This window comes from Dendrobates tinctorius, unplaced genomic scaffold, assembly GCF_039654945.1.
Source record: "Dendrobates tinctorius isolate UK_male_01 unplaced genomic scaffold, ASM3965494v1 ptg000005l, whole genome shotgun sequence".
Taxonomy (NCBI): domain Eukaryota; kingdom Metazoa; phylum Chordata; class Amphibia; order Anura; family Dendrobatidae; genus Dendrobates; species Dendrobates tinctorius.
Window position 1 is genome coordinate 11,520,003 of NW_027361673.1, and position 19,169 is coordinate 11,539,171.

Here is a 19,169-nt window from a genome sequence, read left to right on the forward strand (position 1 = left end):
TGGGGCCCACGAGCTTCCAATTATGCCACCGAGGCAAGAAAACCCCTATGCATCTGGGATCAGATCCTCGTCTTCTTTCCACACAACCGATTGTTGCTGCTATGGAGCCCTTGTGTATTGCGCTAATATTGAGACATTTAGCACTGGTGCATTGCAGGATTAGGGTCCAGGGTGCAAATCCCACCAAGGACAACATCTGCACGGAGTTTGTATGTTCTCCCCGTTTTTGCGTGGGTTTCCTCCCACACTCCAAAGACATACTGATAGGGAATTTAGATTGTGAGCCCCAATGGGGACAGAGGTGAGACTATCTGTGGAATTACTGGCGCTGTAAGTAAAGCACCTGTGTGATTCCTGCCTGCCTGGAGCTCTGATGTCTGGCGAGCACACGGTGACCCTCACAGGCTCGGATGGCAGCACACATGTGGCAGGGCCTGCTGTCAGGGAGCTCGGCCCCGGAGGCGGAGCAGCTGGAGCCTGTCAGGCCACAGATCCGCCCCTGGAGGAGGCTGTGTCACAGCACACAGCAAAACCAGCGCCTCACTCACAGGAGCCCGGACCGAGGGGACACACCGGAGCCCCACAGCCGAGAGCAGGGCCGCCACCATGGAGCCGCGGGCAGCATGAGCAGCTGAGGGCAGGGGAGAAGGAGCCGGCGGAGGGCAGCGCCACAGCACAGCAGCCCAGCGTCACCTCAGCGCCGGTCACCATGGAGGGGTCCGCAGGTGAGTGCTGCACTGACGGGGGAGACGGCGGCTGGGGCCTTTAACCCTTTCATGGCTATAAGGAGCTGGTAGGGACCTGTAGAAGCGCTCTTCAGCGGCTGTCACACTACAAGTCCCAGCGTGCCTGTTGTTGGGGGGCCCTAGTGCCACGTACAGGGTGATAAGCTGTAAAGTTTGTCGAGAAGGTGGGTTACGGGGAGGAGGCGGCGGCCGCTGCTGTGCCTCCCGCCTAGTGCGTGCTGTCACCCGGCGCATTCACATGGCCCGGCCGTCCTAGCCATGTGCCGCTTGTGTTTACGTTCTGCCCAGCGCGGCGTGTGATTGGCCACCAGCCTGCGTGACGTGGTGATTACATAATGAGACAGGGCGCCGAGCGGCTCTCCACGTGAGGCTCCCCGGGGGGATGCGCTGCCCTGTACTTTCAGCTACACGTGGATTCCAGACATCGGTCTCCAACCAATCAGCGCCGGGACTGAGTGACTGGTGCCACGCCCATTCATAGCCTTTCACGACTTCTCCAGTCGTTCGCTGATTGGCTGATGCGGAGGCTCAGCTGTCCAGGACATGTGAGCACACGTGTGAGGCGCCACGGGCGGGAGAGCGGGCATGAGTCAGGCCTGGTGACTGGGGCGGCCCCGAGATTAACGCGGTGTTCTGTGTGAGGGGACGACCGGGCTCCCGTGTGTGTTATGTCACGTGGACCAAGGCTGTGTCCAGGGGGCCCTCGGCGGCTTCTGTACAGCGCAGTTCCAGTTTGGGGGTCAGTCCTGGTGACTGGGCCAGAGTTAGCGCAGACAGAATGTTACTGTGCCATTAACTACAAACCACTGACCAACCATCTAACATGGCGGACGCTGGCTCACAGATTGGGTTGGCTTATTATTACTACTAAGGCTATGTGCACACGCTGCAGATTCATCTGCGGGTTTTTCCGCGCGGATCCGCAGGTCAAGTGACCTGCAGATTATCCTGCGGTTTCACACCTCTACTATGGTAAAGGTGTGAAACTGCTGTGGAAAACGCCCAAACAATTGACATGCTGCAGTTTGTAAACCGCAGCAAAACCGCACCGTGAGCACAGCGTTTTTGAAACACCATAGGGTTTCATTGTACTGTACTTTGTCAGCGGAACTGCTGCGTTTCCGCAGGGCCAAAACTGCAGTGGAAACGCAGCAGAATCCGCACCGTGTGCACACAGCCTAATACTGTGTGCTCGCATCACTGCTGTTAGCCCCCTGGCCGGGACCACCACTGATGTAGAGCTGCGCCCCCCTATAGTCCTGCAGGGGCCACTGTGTTCTCGGATCTGTCTGAGGTCCCCAACAATCGTGAGGGATGGTGTACCCTAGTAGGGTGCTGTCACTTAGGTGGATGGCTCTTTTAAAGAGGTTATTTTACTTAAAGAGGATGTTTATTATTAAGTTGCTAAAATTGCAAAGTGTAACTTTCATTATCGTATTTAGACGTCCTCTAGCTGCCATTTGTTGCACTGTAATGTGTATTTTATTAATATGCAAATTAGATTTGCCAATGCACCGCACTATGTGAAAGTAAGGTGAGCAGGAGCGAGGCCTCGTACAGGAGCCTCTTATTAATTTCTCATGATGTCCTTTTGCCGTCCGGCACCTTTACACTTCTCCATGCTGGCATCACCCTCAGCATATCATTTCTTTCTGCGGATTCTGCAGCAGTTTGACACCTGTTCCATTGTCCAGGTGTCAACCCGCAGGGGAAAACCGCTGGCAAAGCCGCAGGTCACTTTACCTGCAAATCCGTGCGGAAAAATCCGGGGTGTGTGCACTCGCCCTAGGGGTGTGTGCACTCGCCCTAGGGGTGTGTGCACTCGCCCTAGGGGTGTGTGCACTCGCCCTAGGGGTGTGTGCACTCGCCCTAGGGGTGTGTGCACTCGCCGCGGATCCGCAGCAGTGTACAGCACAATTATAACCTATGAAAAACAAAAACCGCAATGCACACGGTGTGGAATTTTCTGCGGTTTCAAAACCACAGCATGTCGCTTCTTTGGGTATGTGCACACCGTGCAGATTCTGGTGCAGTTCTGCAGCAGATTTGGCCCTGCAGGACTGCAAATGATGTACAGTTGCACTTAAAGCTATGTAAAACAAAAAACGCTGTGCACATGCTGCAGATTTTTCCACGCAGATTTGGTGCAGATTTAAAACTGCAGCATGTCACTTTTGTGCAGTTCTGCAACAGTTTTCCATCTGCTCCATTATAGAAATCTGCAGGGGAAAACTGCACCAAAAACTGCACTAAAATTGCACTAAAACTACAGGTAAAAAAACACAGGTCATTTTACCTGCAGATTTAGCAAAATCTGCGTGGAAAATTCCACAGCAGAATCTGCACCGTGTGCACATAGCCTTTGTGCCAAATCCGCAGCGGTTTGGCACCTGCTCCATTGTAGAGGTGTCAAACCGCAGGGGAAATCCGCAGATAAACCACAGGTCTTTTGACCTGCGGAATTTACATAATCCATGCGGAAAAACACGCAGGTGAATCCGCAGCATGTGCACACACCCTGAGGCTATGTGCACACGCTGCGGTTTTTACTGTGGATCTGCAGACAGTGTACAGTACAATGTAAGTCTATGACATATCAATTCTTTCTGTGGATTCCGCTGCGGTTTGCCACCTGTTCCATTGTCCAGGTGGCAATCCGCAGGTAAAACCTCAGGTCATTTTACCAGCGGATCCGCAGATACAAATCCGCGGGTGAATCCGCAGAGTGTGCACATAGCCTGAGGCTATGTGCACACGATGAAGATTTCTTGCGGATCGGCAGCGAATTTCTATGCGCAGAAACGCTGCAGATCCGCAAAGTGATTTACAGTACAATGTAAATCAAAGAAGAAAAAAAACCCGCTGTGCACACGCTGCGTCTTTTCCCGCGCGGTTTTTGTGCGGTCCAAAAAAAGCAGCATGTCACTTTTGTGCGGTTTTCCACCTGCTCCATTCTTCAAATCCGCAGGTGGAAAACTGCCCAAAAAACGCTGTAAAACCGCAATAAAAAAGGAAGAAATCCGCAGGAAAAATGCAGGTCATTTGACCTGCGGATTTCTTAAAATCTGCGTGGAAAAATCCGCAGGACGAAAATCTACGTGTGCACATAGCCTAAGAGTTTCATGTTTCTCTTGGAAAAAAGGTTCAGCTGTTGCTTATTGTTCTAGTGATTTGGTTACTGTTTAGGCACACAACAATGTTCTCTGCATCTGAGCAAAAAGGCCAGGGTCACACTAGCGTATGGCATCTGCTGCGAGCGGGAGCCGAGTGTCATGTGTCTGTGCTCCGATCTCTCGCACAGAGAGGATCGGTGCACAGCTGTGGAGGCGACAGAGAAACTAATTTCTCCATCTCCTCCATTGCCGGGGTCAGCGTATATTGCACATCACTCAGATGATATCCGAGCGATATGCATTGCTTCACTTGCACCCGTAGACTTATATGGGTGTGAGTGAGCCGAGACTCAGTGCCAATCACAGTATGCTGCGATTTCTCTCGCACGTATAATACGGGTAAGGAAAAAAACTGTGATGGGAGCTGCCCCATAGATTAACAGTGGTCTGAGTGCTATGTGATGTTTTATTGCTTAGCACTCATCTGTATTCAACGCTAGTGTGACCCCGGCCAAACAGTCCGATTATACTAATCAGAATTTCATCAGAGTGGGATCTGTTTGTGGTTTTTTTTTTTTTTTTTTTTTGTAGGTGAAGAGAAAGTTTCTCAACCTCCTCAATTTAGTCTGTGATAATTGAACCGCGCTTGGGTGTCATCCGGGGCTGAGCTGATGTTTTTCACAGACCCATAAACTCGCATTGCCGATTTTTGATCTGACAGAACAAAATCGGACGAATCAAATCAGCCATTTGCAAAAGCCCCATATAATACCATGGGTACGAATGTGGTCGGTCTAAACCACGGATAGCACCTGTCCGGTATGGAGTGTCGTGCACGAGCCCTTTGGTTGAGACCACACAGTCTAGCTGGCTGTGACTGCCTTATGCCTCCTGGTAAATTCCCATCCTACAGTTTTTTTTGCAAACATGTTTGTGATGGAAAATAGTCTCTCTTCCTGATTGTGCCATTTATTTTATACAACACCGTTTGCAGAACTTTGCGCAACAAAATATCCAGCAGGTGAAATTAGCTCAGGCCTGGAAACCGAGCGGTAGGGCCAAGTCTTCTTATCTGAGCACAGTCTGTGTATTGTGGACATGTTATAGCCTTAAATCAGGGTCCCAGGTTTTAGTCACAGCGGCTTTGAAGTGAGTTAGAAATTGAGTGAAAAACTGCTTGCTGTTATTAATGACCACCTGGTTGGGCGAAAGCAGCAGAGCCATTAGCATTAGGTAATGAGTTAAAGGGAATCTTTCACCCCTTTTTTTGAATATGAGCTGCCAGCACCGACATCGGGGGCTTATCTACAGCATTACAGAATGCTGTAGATAAGCCCCTGATGTCACCTGAAAGCTAACAAAAACATGTTAGATTATACTCACCCAGGGGCATTCCAGGTCCAGAGGGAGTCGCGGTCCTGTCTGGCGCCTCCCATCTTGCAACGATGACGTCCTCTTCATTCCTGACCCTTGCGGCTCCGTGCAGGACTCTGCTCTGCCCTCAACAGGGCAGAGCAGTGCGCCTGCGCAGGAGCCACGACAGGAAGAAAAGAAGAGGACGGCATCGTATGAAGATGGGAGGCGCTGGACTGGACGCCGGGGTGAGTATAATCTAACTTTTTTTTTTTCTTATCTTTCAGTTTACATCGGGAGCTTATCTACAGCGTTACAGAATGCTGTAGATAAGCCCCTGATGTCGGTGCCGGCAGCTCATATTTGAAAAAAGGGGTGACAGATTCCCTTTAACACCTAATTGTAATATTCCATTTACCTTGACTGTCAAATCCTTCGATAGCCACTGGTCTTCATCCCATGACTTGTCTTGGGTGGTCGCACACATCAGATGCATATCACCACTATCTTTCCCAATTTCCCAATCACCCAACACTATCTGCTGGTCACCATACAAATTACGCGGTCGTCTGGTTTAGCCAAAATTGATTGGCTCAACTGATGTTGGCCTATATGACCATCATTTCTCATTAGTAATGTCTGTGGCCAACAACCATATTTGTATATAAAGGATTCAGTTGTGGCCTATTTCAAGGGCACAAATCCCTATGTGACCTGTTGGAGGCGAGCCTTGGTGCTGTATCCATTTTATTGTCACCTGTATTTTATTGACATGTCTTATTTGTCTTGCTACCAGTCCTTAATGGGACAGAACAATATTGGGTCACTACTGTCACCAGCGTGTCACTGTGATGTATAGAAGTGCTAAGAGCTGTCACGTGTCTGAAGAGTTTATTACCCTGCCAAAATCCCAGTGCTCTGAATCTGCTGCTTTCGGTTTTCAGTTTTGTCCATTTGGTGCAGAGAGATGCGCTTTTTTTTTTTTTTTTTTAATATATAGGAAAAAGGGCATTTTTATTCCCCTCAGGACCCTATAAATCTTTTTTTTTTTTTTTTTTTTTAAAAAGCATACTCCAGCAGCAGCGCCGTTCCAGTGATGTTGACGCCACTGTTTCTGGTGCTAACTTGACTTGTCACATGCAGGTTGCAGCCAATGAGTATTCCGACCGGCAGATATCTGCTCTGAGAAAATAGGAAAGGCTACAGCTAACGAGTGGGCTCTGATTGGCTGCAGCCTGCAAGGCACACAGTCACGTCACTCTCTAGGAACAGCGGCGCCAACATCACTGGAACAGTACTGCTGCAGGAGGCAGGCGTCCATTGTTTTTAGTTTATTTAGGGTCTTGAGTTCATTAAGCTGTCCAGTATTGGACAACCCCTTTTATGACCAGCTTGATTACAACAGTAAAATGGCTTGTTTTGTGTTTTTTACAGCCTTGGTACCCATGTTTCCATGGTTATGGACTACAAACAAACCCTGTGTGTGGTCTGATCCTGCAATTACTTTTTTTTCTACACTTTTGTTCCCTCTCCACTATAATGCTGTTTTTTGCACAATTCATTAAAATGCTGCACACAATTCATGATTTGGCTCAAGGCCAAAAATGAGTTGTCGTCCTGTCTTGAACTTTTTTTTGCAACTTTTGGTGCCCAAAATAGCAAAATTTGCACCACAGTACTGACTCAAAAATACACCAGGGGCTGACCGGAGTCACCTTGCACCAAATTTTCCAACTTTTAGTTGCAGTAAATGAAATAGGCTAAAACATCTGGAATTGCTAGACTCTGTCCACAAAGCGGAAAACAAACAAGGGAGCACTTACAAAATAGACTCAAAAAATGAGGTGCAAATAGATTAAGGCTATGTGCACACGTTGCGAATTCTGCTGCGGATCTGCAGCGTTTCAGGCTCTGCGGAACCGCAGCAGATTTTGCTGCGTTGTACAGTACGATTGTTTTCAATGGTAAAATGAGAAACACTGTACACATGCTGCGGATTTGCTGCGGGTTCAAATCTGCAGCATGTCAATTCTTTGTGCGGAATCCACAGCAGTTTCACACCTTCTCCATTGTAGAGGGGTGAAACCACAGGGCTAAACCGCAGGCTAATCCACAGGTCTTTTGACCTGCGGATTTTCCCATATCTGCGTGAACAAATCTGCAGCACCTAAAACTACGTGTGCACATAGGCTAATGAATTGGGTGCAACAACAGTATTATCTCTCAGCCCCTGATGTAGCCTCATTATCTGCCGTGTCGGGCGGTGAGAGGTGCTACTAACATCCTGTCCTTCAGCCACTTAATAATGATAATAATAATCTTTGCAAAATGTTGTGCACCTCCAGTGTAATGTAAGCGCATATAATTTGCCAAATCAGCATCACCTCACCTCCAGTGTACTTCTGTTGCAAGGGAACACAAAAATGGGAAACCGGACTCTGCCTGCCATAATAACCCATTGACTCCCTGTAAGTGTATCTTAGTGGGGAGGGCAATGTGGTGCTGTAGTTGCTCTTGACTTTGTGATGCAGAGAGATACTGTTCCAGGCAGGTGCCGGCTGTATAGTACAGTCTTTACCTGGCATTTATGGAACGTTCTCAGCTTCTGAGCCAGCCACACACAACCTTACGTGTCAGGAATGGTTTAATGGTGGTGGACCCTGCTATCTTCCATATGAAAATTTTATTTCTGAAAAATGACTGCCGAATACTGTAATTCGTCATTTACATCCTAAATATATCATGAGAAATTGTGCATGCCATCAGTACAATTCCACTGGACTCCTTTGCACTGATTTTTAATAAAGGGCTAATTTGCTTTGTAAATGTGACTTGCAAGACAAAAAAGGGTATACTTGCTTTAAGGTGCATGCGTTTGCATCAGGTTTACTAAAAGATCAATAGTTTTTTTTTGTGCACAGTATAAAAACCGTGTGACAGTTAAAGTTTACAAAAACGTGGTGTGAAATCCGCCTTGTTTTCCGTCTTGTGTTTTATTACATGTATTCCTAGAGGGTGTGAGCTATGACCTGGGTCTGTTGGGGATGTATACTGTGTGGGTGCTCGGGGGTACCCCCTCCTGCCGTGGCCTGGGCGCTAGATTAATTGTATATGTGCCTGTACAAGAGAAGGTCACACATTTCTATAGAAGACACTCAGTATTTTATACTGAGGGAAAACATGTGTTCAGCCACTTTGATCCTTCTTAATAGAGACACAAGGACTTTCTTAACTAAACATGTGTTTTTAGTACCAGGAGGGAGTGTGACTGCCCAGGGGGGATTATGTAACTAGGAGCTGAACGGAGGGCGAAGGAGAAAGAAAATGTTTTATTCTAGGTACAATAACATAAGGACACCGCACTCAATGGTGTATGGAAATAATGGAAGGAAGAATAGAGCCATGAACCTCAGAGCTATTCTCTACAGATATGGTGTTCTTAAGAGACCTGAGGTTAGACCCAGCTTTCTACAGAGCAGAGCATTACATACCAGTGTTTATTATAATGGCAACTCGTTAGCCAGTCCATGATATTATTGCTTTGCGTAAAAGGTTTATAAAAATAAAAAAGTCTAAGGCCAAATAAAGGCTATCTGGTGAGTGTATGGATGTGCTGGTAGGATACCGTAATTGTTTTGAGTGACCGATCTATTGCCTAATTATATGCTGTAACATCAGGGTCGTATTTTTGGTCATAAGCAAAACCTTAAAACAATATGCAATAAGTAGGTAACATAGTGGATGTCCTATAAAGACAACCTATAGAGCAGTGTTTCTCAACTCCAGTCCTCAAGACCCACCAGCAGGTCAAGTTTTCAGGATATCCTTAGTATTGCACAGGGGATAATTTCAACACCTGCTCAAGCATTAATGCCATCACCTGGGCAATACTAAGGAAATCCTGAAAACATGACCTGTTGGTGGGTCTTGAGGACTGGAGTTGAGAAACACTGCTATAGAGCATATGGATGTTGTAGAGGAAGCCCATCTGGTGGACTCGAGATAATTGTGTATAAGACCGCTATCTGAATCGCCATCGTGTAATCAGGGCTGTGGAGTCGGTATAAAATGGAGCGACTCCTAAAATATATAATAAATTGGGTACAGTAGTTCAATGCAGAATGTGATGAATATTTTTTCCTAGGAATTTGGGAGAGTTATGAAATGTCCTATAAATGGCTGTTCTATTCCTGATCTAAGGCTACATTCACACACAGCATTTTTCCTGCGTTTTTTGAGGATACATTTTTCAGCTGCAAAAGCAGATCAGCTTTTTAAAAAAAAACGCATCACCTGAAAGGTTTTTGAGCTCATAGATAATGTTTTCAATAGCAAAAGCAGATTAGAAATCTGCTCTATCTATCCATATCTGTCTATCCATATCTTATCTGTATCAAAAAGAATGAAAGCCGGGTAGCATACAGACTAACACTCCTCTTTTTTTTTTTTTTTTTTTTTTTCTTAGCACCAGTCAGGTACACCTCATAGCTGCCAAAAAGGATGCCCAGGACAGGCATTGCTCGTCTTCAGTAACACATCAACATCAATTGATAGTTGGAATAAATAGACTGCATTCATCACCACATCTTCTTAAGGTGCAGGCTTTAGTTTCATTTCACAGGTGTGTCTTGTCAGGTTTAATAAGTGGGATTTTGTGCCTTATAAATGGGGTTAGGACCATCAGTTGTGTTGTGCAGAAGTCTGGTGGATACACAGCTGATAATCCTACTGAATAGACTGTTAGCTGCTTTTTTGTTGCCATAATACAAATTCTAAGTAAAGAAAAACGAGTGGCCATCATTACTTTAAGAAATGAAGGTCAGTCTGAAAATTTGGAAAGCTTTGAAAGTGTCCCCAAGTACAGTGGCAAAAACCATCAAGCACTACAAAGAAACTGGCTCACATGAGGACCGGCCCAGAAAAGGAAGACCAAGAGTCACCTCTGCTGTGGAGGATAAGTTCATCCGAGTCACCAGCCTCAGAAATCGCAGGTTAACAGCAGCTCAGATTAGAGACCAGGTCAATGCCACACAGAGTTATAGCAGCAGACACACCTCTACAACAACTGTTAAGAGGAGACTTTGTGCAGCAGGCCTTCATGGTAAAATAGCTGCTAGGAAACCACTGCTAAGGACAGGCAACAAGCAGAAGGGACTTGTCTGGGCTAAAGAACACAAGGAATGGACATTAGACCAGTGGAAATCTGTGCTTTGGTCTGATGAGTCCAAATTTGAGATCTTTGGTTCCAACCACCGTGTCTTTGTGCGATGCAGAAAAGGCGAACGGATAGACTCTACATGCCTGGTTCCCACCGTGAAGCATGGAGGAGGAGGTGTGATGGTGTGGCGGTGCTTTGCTGGTGACACTGTTGGGGATTTATTCAAAATTGAAGGCATACTGAACCAGCAATTGTACCACAGCATCTTGCAGCGGCATGCTATTCCATCCGGTTTGTGTTTAGTTGGACCATCATTTTTCAACAGGACAATGACCCCAAACACACCTCCAGGCTGTGTAAGGGCTGTTTGACCAAGAACAAGAGTGATGGGGTGCTACGCCAGATGACCTGGCCTCCACAGTCACCGGACCTGAACCCAATCGAGATGGTTTGGGGTGAGCTGGATCGCAGAGTGAAGGCAAAAGGGCCAACAAGTGCTAAGCATCTCTGGGAACTCCTTCAAGACTGTTGGAAGACCATTTCCGGTGACTACCTCTTGAAGCTCATCAAGAGTGTGCAAAGCAGTAATCAAAGCAAAAGGTGGCTACTTTGAAGAACCTAGAATATAAGACATATTTTCAGTTGTTTCACACTTTTGTTATATAATTCCTCATGTGTTAATTCATAGTTTTGATGCCTTCAGAGTGAATCTACAATTTTCATAGTCTTGAAAATATAGAAAACTCTTTGAATAAGAAGGTGTCCAAACTTTTGGTCTGTACCGTATATATGTAATCAATATTACATAGTGTATTACATATTTACATTTTATTAGTTTTTTGTGTTCTAAAGTTGTATTCCAATAAATATATCTTATGTTCTATCTAAATATCTTGATTATTGTATCATAAAAATGATTAAATGATGTTCACATTGTACTACAATAAATTTTTCACTTAAATATAAGCAATATATGTGGGAGTCGGTGTAAGGGAAATTGAGGAGTCGGGAGTCGCAGGTTTGGCTTACCGACTCCACAGCCCTGCATGTAATGCTGCTTTACCACAGCAGCTTCAAAAAGGAAAATATCTGACCACAGCTTCCAGCTGCTCGCCCGGAGCTGGACTCATCACTGCAGAAACACCAGACTAATAGGCATCACCTCTGATAGTTTTCCTAATTCCATCAGCAGATTCTGCCTGTTCCTTCAGGACTAAATAAGAATAGTGTAAGGCTGTGTGACCACGTTGAGTTTAAGCGTTTCTGCCTCTTTTTGCCGCTGTGGAAACGCTTAAAAAAACCCCTAATAAAATGCATTCCCATGCAATCCTATGGGATTCCGTAGTTGCTGTGCCAATGCTGCGGACTTTTCCGCTGTGGAATCGCATAGCGGTAAAATCTGCAGCATGTCCGTTAATTCTGCGGAATCGCGGCGATTCCACCACCATAAGATTGCATTGAAACGCTCACTTTACGCATGTGGCTATGCCCACCATGCGTAAAGTGAGCGCTTCATTTGCGGATGGTACCCGGGTCTGGAGGAGAGGAGACTCTCCTCCATGCCCTGGGTACAATATTCCTGTAAAAAATAGAATTAAAAAATAGGGATATACTTACCCTGTGTCGCCCCCCCCCCCGGCCCTCATCGGCGCTGCCGGCAACTTCCTTTCCCAGGGATGCATTGCGCGAATGACCTCTGATGACGTAGCGGTCACTATGCTTGACAAGTGTGACCAACCTGTCAGTCACTTTTCCAAGCGATGCTTCAAATCGCTTGGAAAAGCGCTATCATTCTGCAAGCTAAAAACGCTTGCAAAACACTTGTTTTGCGGGAAAACGCGTGTGAATTCTGCATGCGTTTTACCCACGGCAGGGAGTTGCGGAAATGCTGCGAACAATTCCGCAGCATTTCTGCAATGTGGGCACATAGCCTTAGTGTCTGATGGCTGCACAGTTGTCCCCAGATATCTCCTGTTGGGGAAAACAAGGTTTGGCATAATATACTCAATCCTTACAGCGGTTTTCCACTGATATTGCAAATGTCCATAGACTTGCCTTGTTTAGAAATAACAAAATTAACTTTACACAGCACCTCCTGTTCCCCCTCCCCCTTCCGGCTTTTTTGACCACATTGTCTGATTGTTTAATGCACGTATACACTGGAGCCACTTATGGGCTTTGTAGCCAAAGCAAGCTTATGGACAATTATAATTTAAAAGTGGTCTGTACCTTTTAACTAATTTGTCCTTCAACTTAGAGGTACGAGAGAGAGCTGGTATGTGTGGGCCCCTGTGATGGAGCCTTATGGGATGTTACCAGTTTACGTTACTTATAATCCAGCCTTATGTACACTTCTGAACAGGGTAATTGAATTATTGTATATGTACTTAAAGGGGTTGTCCACTACTAGGACGACCACTTCTCAAACTGAGTGTTTGCCACCATTAAAACAAAATAACTTATACTCTTACTGTTCCGGTGCTGTTCCAGCTGTTTCAGTACTCACTCTCCTGGAGCTCACGTGAGGTTGTTGCGTCATGCGAGCCCTCCGTCTGATTAACGCCGATTTCACTGTCCTCGCCTTCATACGAATAAGTAATAAAGAAGTCAGGTCTGCTGCTGCTCTCACTTCCTTTTGATTACTTATACGTCCAAAGACAGGGACAGTGAAGCCATACTGATTGAATGTAACCGCTTAATGTGAGCCCCAGGAGCGCAAGTGCTCCTGCGCAGGTGTACTTATCTGCCCTGTTGAGCAGAGGTGCCGGGAAAGGTCAGAGAGACCCAGCGCCTGCGCACTGCAGGAATTTGCTCTGCATTGAAAGAAACTGATTTTTAGCTGCTCTGTTGGGAGATGTTTATACTATATGTTTTTGGTGACTTCTTTGTTTGTAATATGAATTGCAGGACAGTGAGGATTTAGCGAGTATGTTGCCATAATGAAGTAAATTTGTAGTGTGAGAATTGTTAATCTTTAATGAAATCTGTAGAAAAGTAAGGGTGAAAATATCTAGTGATATGTTCAAGGGAAATACAACATCATGGAGAGATCTCACACAATGTGCATTCAGACAACTAAAGTGTATTACATAGATAGAAAGCAGCACAGTAGATATTAATGGAAATCTACCCCGGGAACTGGCTAAGGACCCAATTCAATAAATCCCCAAAAATAAAAGATGAGGCCACCCTTCCGAACTTAATAAAAGAAGGAAATGGGTGATTATTCCCCTATCTGCGATGTTTCGCCTCCACTCTGAGCAGAGTTGGTTCACTGAGTAGGAAATTGTACAATTGGACTGAGTGAGTGCACAGGGCAGTGTATTATATCACAACACTGGAGAACACAGAAAAGGGCCCTTGTGCAAGGACAACATATGGGTCCTTTGCAGCCCAAGATCTCCTATAAATGCAAAATTGCACTTGCTTTGGAGGTAGAAATGGGCCCCTGTGCAGTTGCACCGATTACAAGTGCTTCTCACTAAATTAGAATATCATTAAAAAGTTAATTTTATTTCAGTTCTTCAATACAAAAAGTGAAACTCATATGTTATATAGAGTCATTAAAGACAGTGATCTATTTCAAGTGTTTATTTCTGTTAATATTGATGAATATGGCTTATAGTCAATGCAAACCCCAAAGTCCTTATCTCAGTAAATTAGAATAATAAAAACCACCTGCAAAGGCTTCCTAAGCGTTTAAAAAGGTCCCTTAAGGCCCCGTCTCACTAAGCAATCTCGGTAGCGAGATCGCTGCTGAGTCACAACTTTTGTGACGTAACAGCGATCTCACCAGCGAGATCGCTGTGTGTGACAGCAATCAGCGAGCGGCCCCCCTGCCGGTATCGCTGATCGCTGCAAGAAACCTCTGGACATTTCTTTTGTCGCTGGTCTCCCGCTGGCCAGCACGCATCGCTGTGTGTGACAGCGGGAGACCAGCGATCAGGTGTAAAAAAAAAAAAAAAAAAAAAAAAAATATTGTTATTCTCACCTTCCGATGTCCCGTTCAGCCATCCCGCCTCTCTCCACGCTCCGGTCCCAGTGATCCTTTGCATGAATGACCGCGAGATTTTGTTATCCCGCGAGACCGTGACATCTCGCGGTCATTCGTGCAAAGGATCACTGGGACCGGAGCGTGGAGAGAGGCGGGATGGCTAAACGGGACGTCGGAAGGTGAGAATAACTATATTTTTTATTTTTATTCTATTTTCTACGGAGTCATTGCTTCAAGAGCCACCACACTCAGATGTATCCAGGACATGGGCTACAAGTGTCGCATTCCTTGTGTCAAGTCACTCATGACCAATAGACAACGGCAGAAGCGTCTTACCTGGGCCAAGGAGAAAAAAAACTGGACTGTTGCTCAGTGGTCCAAGGTGTTGTTTTCAGATGAAGTAAATTTAGCATTTCATTTGGAAATCAAGGTCCCAGAGTCTGGAGGAAGAGTGAAGAGGCCACAATCCAAGCTGCTTGAGGTCTAGTGTGAAGTTTCCACAATCAGTGATGGTTTGGGGAGCCATGTCATCTGCTGGTGTAGGTCCACTGTGTTTTATCAAGACCAAAGTCAGCGCAGCCGTCTACCAGGAAATATTAGAGCACTTCATGCTTCCCTCTGCCGACAAGCTTTTTGGAGATGAAAATTTAATTCTCCAGCAGGACTTTGCACCTGTCCACACTGTCATAAAGAATTTAATAGGGTATTGTCAAGAGGAAGATGAGACACCAGACCCAACAATGCAGACGAGCTGAAGGCTGCTATCAAATCAACCTGGGCTTCCATAACACCTCAGCAGTGCCACAGGCTGATCGCCTCCATGCAGTAACTGATGCAAAAGGAGCTCCGACCAAGTATTGAGTGCATTTACTGAACATATATTTCGGATTTTAAAATAATTTTTTTCAAGCTGGTGTTTTAACCCCTTCGTGCTGGAGCCCATTTTTATTTTTGCGTTTGTTTTTCACTCGCCTTCTTCCCAGAGCCATAACTTTTTTTTCAGTCAATATGTCCATGTGAGGGCTTGTTTTTTGCAGGGCAAGTTGTACTTTTGAACGACACCATTGGTTTTACTATATCTTGTACTCAAAAACAGTAAAAAAAATTCCAAGTGCGGCAAAATTGCAAAAAAAGTGCAATCCCCCCCAATTTTTTTTTTTTTTTTTTTCACCTTGTTTACTAAATGCTAAAACTGGCCTGCCATTATGATTCTCCTGGTCATTACGAGTTTATAGACACCAAACATGTCTAGGTTCATTTTTATCTAAATGGTGGAAAAAAATTCCAAACTTTGTTTTTTCTCGCTACACCGTTTAGTGATCAGGTTAATCCTTTTTTTATTGATTGGGCGATTCTGAACGCGACGATAGCAAATATCTGTTTTGATATTTTTTTTAATTTTATTTTGAATGGGGCAAGAGGGAGGTGATTTGAACTTTTGTATTTTTTTTAATATTTTTAAAAACTTTTTTTTTTTTTTTTTTTTTTTTTTTTTTTTTACTTTTGGCATGCTTCAATAGCCTCCATGGGAGGCTAGAAGCTGCCACAACTTGATCGACTCTGCTACATACAGGCGATCTGAGCATCGCCTGTATCTAATAGAATTACTGCATTGCTATGAGCGCCGACCACAGGGTGGTGCTCATAGCAATCTGGCATCAACAACCGTAGAGGTCTCAGGAGACCTGGTTGTTATGCCAACGCACCACTGAACCCCCCGATCATGAGACGGGTCAGCGGTGCCCGGATTTCCGTCCCAACGGCTAGAAGCGCGCGTTAAATGCCGCTGTGAGTTTGACAGCGGCGTTTAACTAGTCAAAACAGCTGACATGTTCCGGCTTTGAGGTGGGCTCACCGCCGGAGCCCATGTCAAAGGGAGAGATGCGACATGCGCCGTACTAGTACGGCGCATGTTGCAAAGGAGTTAAAGTATTCTAATTTACTGAGATAATGACTTTTGGGTTTTCATTGTAATCCTTAATCCTCAACATTAACAGAAATAAATACGTGAAATAGATCACTCTATGTAATCACTCCATATAATGTTTCACTTTTTGTATTGAAGAACTGAAACAAATTAACTTTTTGATGATCTTCTAATTTTGTGAGAAGCACCTGTGTATGTCTGCAGTATTAGAATTCCGTAACATACTATGTTGTCTTATTTGTATATCGTCAGGACTCATGGCCGTTGCCTTTTCTTGTCTAGGTGGTGTTATTGCATACATCAGCTCCTCAAGCTCAGCCTCCAGCCCTTCCTCCTGCCACAGTGAAAGCTCCAATAGTAGTTTCCAGTCTTCGTCCTCCTCTCTTCCATCCTCCCCCAGCAGCTCTGCTTCTGAGGGCAGTAGCGGTGGAAGCACTGGGAATGGTAACAGCAGAAGTGACTTTTCAAGTGGGACCTTCACCACCATAGATGACTCTCTGAAGAACCAGCAAGTGGACACACTGTGCATAAAAACAACCTACACTAGTGCAGCCATCCTAACCAAAGCCCAAAGCGGAGCGGGCACTAGTAAGTCTGGATTTTTGCTTATAGTACTGAATTTTGACTTTGATATAGTGCTTAAAAATGAAAATAAATACCAATGTGAATAGAACTATAGGTGGACGTCTCCATATATAAATGGAGGTGAACAAGCACCAATTGACCTTCTGTATTGTTGAATGTCGCCTCCTCCAGCTAGAAAATCAACCTGTATAAAACCGTAATGGCACATTCACTCATCCGAGTGTCATGGCTCGAGTACATACATGGACTGGCCACAGGTCTCCTGACCCGACCTTAACTTCTTAGGAATATATGAAATGTGAAGAGATCCTCCGACAGCCCGTGCATCGCTGTCTGTTCTCAGACCATGACACACGGATGTGTAACTATGGCATTAAAAGTATGGTGCACTTGACGCAAGTCTGTCGATCAAACCCCTACAAATAATGTTCTCTGACATTTCAGAAAATATTAAAAGGTGACCCTTAAATTGAATAAGTTAGTAAGAGCAATCCATATAAACTGCATATATGGTCATGCAGGTCTTTTAAGGGTAAGTTCACACTGAGCGTTTTTGCTGGGTTTTTTTTTTCTTTCCCTGCAGCAAAACCTGATTTCTTGGCAGGAAAGAAGCTGCGGCAAAAGTGCAGGTTTAGGTGCGTTTTTTGTGTCTTTGTCCATGCTAATGTCCATGACTTATCTGAAGAAAAAACGCTGCAAATAATGATACCTTCGTTTTTGCAGCGTTTTTTCAACACCCATTCAAGCCAATGGGTGAAAAACGTTGCAAAAATGCTGAAAGAAGTGACATGCTCTATGTAAAAAAAAAAAAAAAAAAAAAGCAGCATAGCACAAAATCCTGATGACACAAAAAACAATGTATGTGTATGAGCTTTCTGAAATCTCATAGGCTTTGCTTGTGCTGAAAATTAGCATTAAAAAAGCAGCAAAAACACCCAGTGTAAACATTACTCTATATCCATTGACCTCTTCATATCTTCTATCTCTTTCTGTATTCCTGAGAAATTGGCATTTTAATCCAGATGTAATTTAGGTGTTTGGTGCTCCTGGCATGGACAGAGCACTTCCTGCGCCTTCTGGAGGTTAAGAGCTGGCTCAGGGATAGGAAACAAAGGGTGGTTATTAATGGAGCACACTCGGACTGGGTCACGGTTAGCAGTGGGGTACCACAGGGGTCAGTATTGGGCCCACTTTTTAACATATTAATGACCTTGTAGGGGGCATAGAGAGTAGAATTTCAATATTTGCAGATGACACTAAACTCTGCAGGGTAATCAGTACAGAGGAGGACAATTTTATATTACAGGAGGATTTATGTAAACTAGAAGCTTGGGCTGATAAATGGCAAATGAGCTTTAATGGGGATAAATGTAAGGTCATGCACTTGGGTAGAACAAACAAGATGTATAATTATGTGCTTAATTGTAAAACACTGGGCAAAACTGTCACTGAAAAAGACCTGGGTGTATGGGTGGACGACAAACTCACATTTAGTGGCCAGAGTCAAGCAGCTGCTGCAAAGGCAAATAAAATAATGGGATGCATTAAAAGAGGCATAGATGCTCATGAGAACATAATTTTACCTCTATATAAGTCACTAGTGCGACCACACTTAGAATACTGTGTACAGTTCTGGTTTCCGGTGTATAGGAAGGATATAGCTGAACTGGAGGGGGTGCAGATTAGAGCGACCAAGGTTATTAGGGAACTAGGGGGTCTGCAATACCAAGACAAGTTATTACACTTGGGGTTATTTAGTTTGGAGAATCGAAGGCTTAGGGGTGATCTTATTACAATATATAAATAATTTCGGGGACAATACAAAGACCTTTCTAATCTTTTTACTCTTAGACCTGTGACGGGGACAAGGGGGCATCCTCTACGTCTGGAGGAAAGAAGGTTTAAGCATACTCACAGATGCAGATTCTTTACTGTAAGAGCAGTGAGACTATGGAACTCTCTGCCATATGATGTTGCAATGAGTGATTCCCTAATAAAATTTAAGAAGGGACTGGATGCCTTTCTTGAAAAGTATAAAATTACAGGGTATATACACTAGTTTCCTTAATATTGCGTGGATCCAGGGAGCTAGTCTGATTGCCGTATGTGGAGTCGGGAAGGATTTTTTTTCCCCAATATGAAGCTTACTGTTTGCCATATGGGGTTTTTTTTTGCCTTCCTCTGAATCAAGATGTTAGGGAAGGTTAGGATAGGATATGGGTTGAACTACAGTAGATGGACTTAGTCTTCCTTCAACCTTAATAACTAATAACTGTTACTATGTTTCCCAGCC

The 19,169-nt window shown here is 44.8% G+C and overlaps 1 protein-coding gene across 1 annotated transcript in view; it reads left to right on the forward strand.

Annotated features, from left to right (window-relative positions):
- Positions 1-395: 395 nt before the first annotated feature.
- Positions 396-19,169, forward strand: part of NR1D2 (nuclear receptor subfamily 1 group D member 2) — a 42,342-nt gene continuing 23,568 nt past the window's right edge. The window contains exons 1-2 of the mRNA XM_073568322.1: positions 396-725; positions 16,574-16,879. Of these exons, the coding sequence (XP_073424423.1) occupies positions 710-725; positions 16,574-16,879 (322 nt within the window). The 5' untranslated portion in view covers positions 396-709. The remainder of the gene's footprint in view (positions 726-16,573; positions 16,880-19,169) is intronic.